This window comes from Muscardinus avellanarius, assembly GCF_963383645.1.
Source record: "Muscardinus avellanarius genome assembly, chromosome: 19".
NCBI lineage: Eukaryota > Metazoa > Chordata > Mammalia > Rodentia > Gliridae > Muscardinus > Muscardinus avellanarius.
The window spans coordinates 49384194-49392145 of NC_137805.1; the positions used below are offsets into that span (position 1 = coordinate 49384194).

The following is a 7952-nucleotide window of genomic DNA, read 5'->3' on the forward strand; positions in this document are numbered from 1 at the left end:
TTGGTATATGGGGTTTCTTCTGCTCCTCCTCAGAGATGGGGCACGATCAGCTTGATCTTGGGGCCTGATGCTTTGGTGACCAGTGGACACCTGTGTGCCCAGGCATGGGCACCCTGGCCTATGAGTGCCCATCTGTGGCTGCTGGCAGCCCAAGGGTCTGCAGGATGCCTCTGTGCAGGGCCAGGTGCCCTTGAAGCTCAGGCTGACAGGTGCTGCAGATGACTGCAGGCGGGCCTCAGAGCCCCACACTGGGAGCTGACTGGTGTCTGGACTCCTCTGGGGTGGGGGTGGGGATTTTCTGCTCCTCCCCTGCACGCTCTGCTCCTGTGCCTGGGCCCTGGCATGTCCAGGCAGGTGGATGGCACAGAGCAGCTTCCTGTCTGGGAGGGCAGTGGGTGGGGTGGTACCAGGCTCTGCGGGCAGTGTAGGCGTGGTGTGGGGCTGGAGCTCTTTCTCTTGGCCACTTAACCCCAACACCCCTGTTGCCAGCACCTCCCTGCTTGGAGGCAAGGAGTACAGCCAACTTTCTGTGTTGCAGTACTGGGGATTGAACCCAGGGACAATCCCTGTGTTAGCTTTAGCAAGCTGAGTGCCTCGCTGAGCTGCAGGTTCCCCACCCACAAAATGGGACAGTTGTCAAGACACGGAGGTTGAGCGGGCTGGTGCGCAGCAGAGCCTGGAATGCTTTGCTACCTCTAAAGCAGGGCCTTGTCCCATCTGTCTTCTCCAGCCCCGTTGACTCCCTTCAGCTGGGCCGCCCCGCCCCGCCCCGGGGGGAGGGATGTGGGCGAGGCACAGGCCCGCAGCTGTTGCTTGCTGCCTGATAATTGGCTCGCCCCGAGACGGGGGCGTGGCCTGTGGCTCATAATAGGAGTGGCGGCTGGTCGCTCGCTTCTGCGCAATCCTTTTGTCCCAGCTTGCTCAAGCCCCTCTCTCTTTCCTTCACCACAGCTATTGCCAGCGACCACCTGCCAATTTACGGCCCGCATCGTCTCATTTCTCCCGTTCTCCTCAGACCCACGTCCGTCCGCGGGGGATGTAACAGCCATGCCTGTGGACACGATGAGCCCCGGGGCCCCTGCTGCCCCCGCCTTACCTTTCCGCCTGCGGACCAAGGTTCCCGGCTACCTGCTACGGAGGCCGGCGGATGGTGGCGCCAGGAAGCTGAGTGCCGTGGAGCGCCTGGAGGCCGACAAGGCCAAGTACGTCAAGAGCCTGCATGTGGCCAACACCCGCCAGGAACCTGTCCAGCCTCTGCTGTCTAAACAGCCGCTCTTCAGCCCCGGGACTCGCCGCACAGTGCTCACTCCAAGCCGCCGGGCTCTGCCTGGCCCTGGCCGCCGGCCGCAGCTAGATCTGGACATTCTCAGCAGCCTGATCAATTTGTGTGATAGTCCCGTGTCCCCTGCAGAGGCCGGCCGTACCCCTGTCCGGGCAGAGGGCTCCCGCCAGCCCCCTCCAGCCACCCCTCCACGCCCGCCGCCCAGCACAGCCGCGGTCCGCCGTGTGGACGTTCGCCCACTCCCTGCCCTGCCCGCCTCACCGGCCAGGCTCTGCCCTTCACCAGGCACCACTGCCGCCTCCAGCCCAGGCCGGCCACCGGGTTTGCAGCGCTCCAAGTCGGACCTGAGTGAGCGCTTCTCCAGGGCTGCAGCTGATCTTGAGCGCTTTTTTAACTTTTGTGGCCTGGACCCAGAGGAGGCGCAGGGATTAGGGGTGGCCCACCTGGCACGGACTAGCTCGGACATCGTGTCCCTGGCGGGGCCCAGTGCGGGGCCAGACAGCTCTGAGGGGTGCTGCTCTCTCCGCAGCTCCGCCACTGTGGAGGAGCGGGCCCAGGAGCGGGTCCCCTACGGCGTGTCGGTGGTGGAGCGCAATGCCCGCGTCATCAAGTGGCTGTACGGGCTGCGGCAGGCACGGGAGGCCCCGGCCACTGAGGGGTAGCTAGCTGCTGGACTCGGAACTGGCCACAGGAAGGTCTTGGAGAGGCGGTTTGCCCTTGATCTCTTCTCCATCCAGCCTGTCTCTGGACAGACCAGAGGCAGCCCTTGTGTGAACTTAGCGCTGGGCAGAGGACTGGCCCTGGGGAGTATTGCTCTTGACCTTGGACTCTTCTCCCCCACACAAGCTTTCTGAGAAGGGTCCATCCTTGCACGGTCCCTCTGCTGGGGCTGGATTTAGCTTCCCAGGGAGCAGGAAGCCAAGCCTGTCTACCCAGAAGTTCTGTTTCCTCCTTCCTCAGCATCTGCCCCTTGCTGACTTCCTCTTCTGTACCCAGGGCCCTGGCTTCCTGGGAACACATGGGGGTGGGTGGGGGAGGGGCGCTCTGTGACTGGCCTCTTCCGCAGCTGGTCTGGGGTAGAGAACGGAAACTGGTTAGGAGCTGCCCTGCTCTGCCCGCCTTCTCTCCCTCTGGTTAATAAATGCAGATGCCTCATTCTCAAAGGCTGAGCCTTCAGACTCTTCTGTGTTCAGGAAGGGGAGGGGCGAAGTCCTGGGTTGGGGCCTTGAACACCGAGGAGTGTTCACCCCAAGACCTAGTTTGTCAGAGGGGGCCTTCATACCCACACGGGGAGGCTACAGATCTCCTTCAGAGTGGGGAGCCTGGGATCCAGCCACAGTGAGGGCGGTGGGCTGGGACAGAGCTGGGGCCTTTCCCCTGCACCAGGAAGAGGGCATGCAGGGAAAGGCCTGCCAGGGTATACGGCCCTCCCCAGCCTTGAGCGCCCCACCCCCACCCGTGCTTGCCCCCCCCCCCAGGGGCAGGGAGCTGGGAGGAGGCAAACTCTGAATTTGAGGCCACAGGGTGGGAGGACCTGGAGGAAGAGGGACTAGAGTGGACAGCATGGAGCGGGTGGCCTCTGGGCGATTCTGGGCAGGCCAGTCTCCCTCTGTAGCCTCTGAACTGGGGACACTGTTGTGTCTGGGCCCTTTGTGTTGTGTTCAGTACCTGGGGAGCGGCAGGAGAGCTTGGCCCTGGGCCTTGCCGATTCAGCTCCTCCTGGTCTCCTCCTAGAAGCTCACCCTTGACTGGTGGGTGGCCAGGGCCAGGCACACAAAGGGGGCGGCCTGGGCGGCCTGTCCTGGCTCCCGGGTTGGGGGCGGCTGTGTTTCCTCCCACACCAGCTGCCAGACTGTAGTGCTCTGAAACAGGAAGTGCTAATTGGAGCCCTGTGACAGGTTGCATGGAGGCTTATTTTAAGCATAAAGAGGAGATTTCTGTTGGGCTGTTGACAAACATCCAGATCAGCCTGTCTGTCTGTCTCTATCTCTGTTTACCACCAGCTCCCAGGGTCCTGTCTCAGGCCCTTGTAATTTGGGGAAAGAAAGAGAAATTAGATAAAAGATGATTGTGTTTGCACTCACAAGCATGTGCTTTACTGCCTCATGATACAGATTGGGAGACTGAGGCACAAGGAGGGTGTGGCCCGCCCCAGGTGCCAACAGTGCCAACAGTGCAGGAGCTGGGCCCTCAAGCCCCATACTAAAGGAGTGATGGGTGGGGGGACAGTCCAGGCCAGCTCTACAGAAATGGTGCCCCTTGAGGTGTGGAAAGCCCCTCTGCACACCCCAGCAGGAACTCTGTTCCAGCCGTCGCTCCTTGCTATGCCTGGTACCCCAAGGACCCAAGAAGTGGGCGAGGTGGCTGCATTCTACATGTACAGAAATTGAGGTTCAGTCATAGATCTGGTGTGTGGCCCCCTTGTTTCTGAAGGATGTTTCAGGGGCTCATCCTCTCACCAAATCCTCAAGGTGACCTTGGGGAGTCAGGAGTGTTGTCTTAGAGCAGGAGATTGAGCTCAGGGAGGGTAGCAGCTTGCGGGCCGTCACACTGCAGGGCCGCCTGGGCTGGCACACCACGCATTCCAGATCTCTGGTTTTCCAGCACATACCCTACCCTCTTCCTCATCCTGGCAGTCTTTGCTTCTAGTCATCTCACTATTGACCACCTACCGTGTGCCTGGCAGTGAATAAGCAAGACATGGCCCCTGCCTAGTCTGGAGGAAGAGAACAGACCACTAGCAAGCACATCCATAGTCCTGGGGTAGGAAGCAGGTGTACTCAGGGACTGCTGCCTAGGACCAGAGCTGTTCCTGGAAGTGGCCTGGCCTGGTCGGTTGGCAAGAGAGCAGGGAAGGGTTCTTGGAAGTGGCCAAGGTGCTAGCTGAGCCTTGATTTTTTCCACAGGTGCTGCCTGGTCCGGGGGGTGGGGTACCCCTCCTGTGCTTCTGGAGCCCCTGCTTGCATGCAAGGATCTGTGGGGAAGCAAGTGTGAGAGGGGGGTTTCCCCTCTCCCCCTGCTGGCCAGGCTCTGCAGAAGCAACCTATTGTTCCTCAGTTGGAGTGGGAGTGCAGTGTGCCTTTCAGTCTCTGCCTTTCAGGCCCTCTGAGGTCTGTAGCTGCTGCCATTTCCCGGGGCTGCTGGCCTCAAGCGCCTCCCCAGGCCAGCTTGGGCCCAGCTGCCTAGCCCTTAATTAGGCAAAGGTGAGATCTGCTCCAGATCTATTTCCCACCAGCTAATTATATACACGTGGGGTTGGGAGACCGGAAACCTGGCTGCTCACTTCTGTCACAGACGTGTGATGGGCTCCTGGGAAATCACCTCCCATTCTGTTTGCCCTTTTGGCAGAGGATGGGATGTAGGTACAGGGCTACCGCTGATGACATGGCTCTGTTTGTGCCACTGAGACACCCAAGGGGGCCAGGACACCCTGTCCTGTGCACAGGGGAGCAGAGAGGGAGGGATTAGGCTCGACATCCCTGCACTCTGGGATCCCAGGGCTGGGTGAGGGCAAAGGTGACAGTTGACCCCAGACAGACACACACAGGGAAGGGCCAGAGGCATGTGGGTCCATCCCAGCCTGAGGCAGAATGCCCTGTCCTGTAATATTATGTTGTCAGTAATATCCTCAGATTTTTGTTTGCAGTATTTTACTTATTTATTTATTTATTTATTTTGGTGGTACTGGGGTTCCTGGAAGTCCTTCTACCTCCGGGCTACACTCCCAGACCTATTTTATTTTTGGAAACGGGGTCTCTTAAGCCAGTGCGACTGGCTTCGAACTTGTGTGATCCTCCTGTCTCCGCCTCCCAAGAGCGGGGATTACAAGCGTGCGCCACCACGCCCGGCGCTTTTGCAGTATTTTATAAAGAAAAAGTTTTTTTTTTTTAGGTACTGAAGGTGGAACCCAGGGGCATTCTACCTCTGAGCTATACTCCTAGCCCTATTTTTTATTCTTTATTTTGAAACAAGGCCTCACTAAGTAGCTGAGGCTGTCTGCTAACCGTGATCCTTCTGTCTCAGCCTCCTGAATGCAGGGATTACAGTGTGCACCACCATGCCCAGTTTAAAGAGAAAGTTTTAAACATAAATGTTGAAAGACCTATATAGAAAACATTCATATACTTACCTATAATGCACTATTGTTAATATTTTGCTGATTACACTATCAAGTATTTCCCCACCCATGTGTCTTATTGGCCATCCATTAATACAACATTTTTGGAAGCTTTTGAAAATTAGTTGCAAACATCAGTATGCTTTCCTTTAAGGCACCTCAGCATGAGCATCTTTAAGTAGAGTTGAATGTTTGTTTACAGTTCTTTCTTGAGGTAAACTTTAAGTGCACAGCCTTTTTTCCCCCCTCCATACTGAGGATTGAACCCAGGGGCACTCTACCATTAAACTATACTCCCACCTTTTTTAATTTTATATTTTGCGGTCCTATGGATGGAGCTCAGGGGGACTCAACCCCTGAGCTACATCTCTAACCCTTTTTATTTTATTATTATTATTATTAATTATTATTATTATTATTATTATTATTATTAGTGGTACTGGGGTTCCTGGAAGCCCTTCTACCTCCGGGCTACACTCCCAGACCTATTTTTACATTTTTTAAATTTGGAAACAGGGTCTCCTAAGCCAGCATGCGTGGCTGGCTTCAAACCTGCACGATCCTCCTGTCTCCGCCTCCCAAGTGCGGGGATTACAAGCGTGCGCCACCACGTCCAGCCTTATTTTTTTATTTTTAGACAGGGTCTCACTAAGTTGCCTCTGCAGGCCTGGAACTTTTCATCTTCTAACCTCAGGCTTCTGAGTTGAGGGATTACAGGCATGTGCCTAATTTACAGCTCTGAAATCCAGTGTTCAGACAAGCACACTGTACTCCCAGCCCCGGTCAGGACATGAAGCATCCTCAATACCAAGGGGAGTTCCCCGTGTCCCACAGTTCTGGCCTTGGCCTCTCAGGCATATCTCTATATCTGTAGATATTAAGGAGCACCAATAAAACAACTACTTGCTCCACCCTTCCCTTTCCAGCCTTGCTCCCCAGGAGTGATTTCAGCTCTGTAAAGTACTGGGATTTTCCTCTGGGCTTCTAAGTAGTTTGCTTTCCCTGTTTTTGATTGATTTTATGCAACTATTGACTGACTTTCTGGTCTATGGTTTCTGCGGCCTCCTAGTCCTCCCTCTTCCTGACCACGTGACCCAGGCCTCCTCCTGTCTCCCTTTTCTCATTTATAAAACAAGAGTTAGTTAAGAGTATCTAGGTAGCTAGGTGTGGTGGTGCACTCTTGTAATCCCAGTACTTGGAAGGCTGAGACAGGAGGATCATGGTTAGCAGCCAGCCTCAGCTACTTAGTGAGGCCCTCTGCAACTCAGTGAGACCTTGTTTCAAAATGAAGAATAAAAAATAGGGCTGGGGGTGTGGCTTGGAGCTAGAATGCTCCTGAGTTCCATTCCCAGTACAGAAAAAAAAAAAAAATAAATAAATAAAAAAAGGTAGGGGAGGATTCCTGGATGGTAAGAGGATTCCAAGTGTGAAATCCTGGCCGGGAGTGGTGGCGCACCCTTGTAATCCCCGTGCTTGGGAGGCTGAGACAGGAGAATTGCACAGGTTCGAAGCCAGCCTCAGCTACTTAGTGAGGCTCTCAGCAACTTAGTGAGACCCTGTTTCCAAATAAAATATATAAGGACTGGGAGTATAGCCCAGAGGCAGAAAGGCTCTGGGTTCCACCCTCAGTACCACCGAGTGTGAAATCCTGTACATAATGTATGTCCCCAGTAAGCAGCCAGACTATCTATCATTAATCTATCTATCATCTATCTATCTAATTATCTATCATTGATACTAGGGATTGAACTCAGGGGCATTCTGCCTCTGAGCTACACCCCCAGACCCAGACCCCCCTTTTTTTTTGAAACAGGGCCTTGCTAGGTTGCTGAGAGTCTTATTAAATTCCTGAGAGGCTGACCTTGAGCCTGTTATTTCCTGACTTAGCATCCCAAGTACTGGGATTACAAATGTATGCTATCATGTCTGCCTTGTTCCTTTTTATTTTATCAACGATGATTTAGCTTTTATTCATCTTCCCTTTCTTCCAATTTACATTTATCATGAGGGCTTTTTTTTTTTTTTTTTTTTTTTGCGGGTCTGGGGATTGAACCCAGGGTAGTCTACCTCTCCCGACCTATTTTTTTTAATTCTTTATTTTGAAACAGGGTTTCATTGAGTTGCAAAGGGCCTCACTGAGCAGCTAAGGCTGTCCGTGAACCACCATCCTCCTGTCTCAGCCTCCCAAAAGCTGGGATTACAAGTGTACACCACCACGCCCAGCTCCCCAGCCCTATTTTTATTCTTTATTTTGAAACAGGGTCTCACTCAGTTGTGGAGGGCCTCACTAAGTAGCTGAGGCTGTCCTCAAACCTGTAATCTTCCTGTCTTAGCCTCCCAAGTACTGGAATCACAGCATGCGCCACCACGGCCGGCTCTTAGCCGTTCTTATTAAGTAAACGTTAATGCTCCTCGTGTTACGGCTCTAGACCGTCCTGCTTCACCATGTCACATATTTGGGCTGCATTTTCTCTCTTGGCTGACTCTGCTTTTCCTGGAGTTACCCCCCGCTTTGCACTTTTATTTGTTTAGTTTTCTTCTAACTTAATTCTC

At 54.3% G+C, this 7952-nt stretch overlaps 1 protein-coding gene across 1 annotated transcript; it reads left to right on the forward strand.

Annotated features, from left to right (window-relative positions):
* Positions 1 to 1047: 1047 nt before the first annotated feature.
* On the forward strand, positions 1048 to 1944 carry FAM110A (family with sequence similarity 110 member A; the record flags this gene model as incomplete). Its single annotated transcript, XM_080716875.1, has 1 exon — positions 1048 to 1944. The coding sequence occupies one exon, from the start codon at positions 1048 to 1050 to the stop codon at positions 1942 to 1944; it is 897 nt and encodes a 298-aa protein (XP_080573001.1).
* Between the last annotated feature and the right edge of the window lie 6008 nt (positions 1945 to 7952).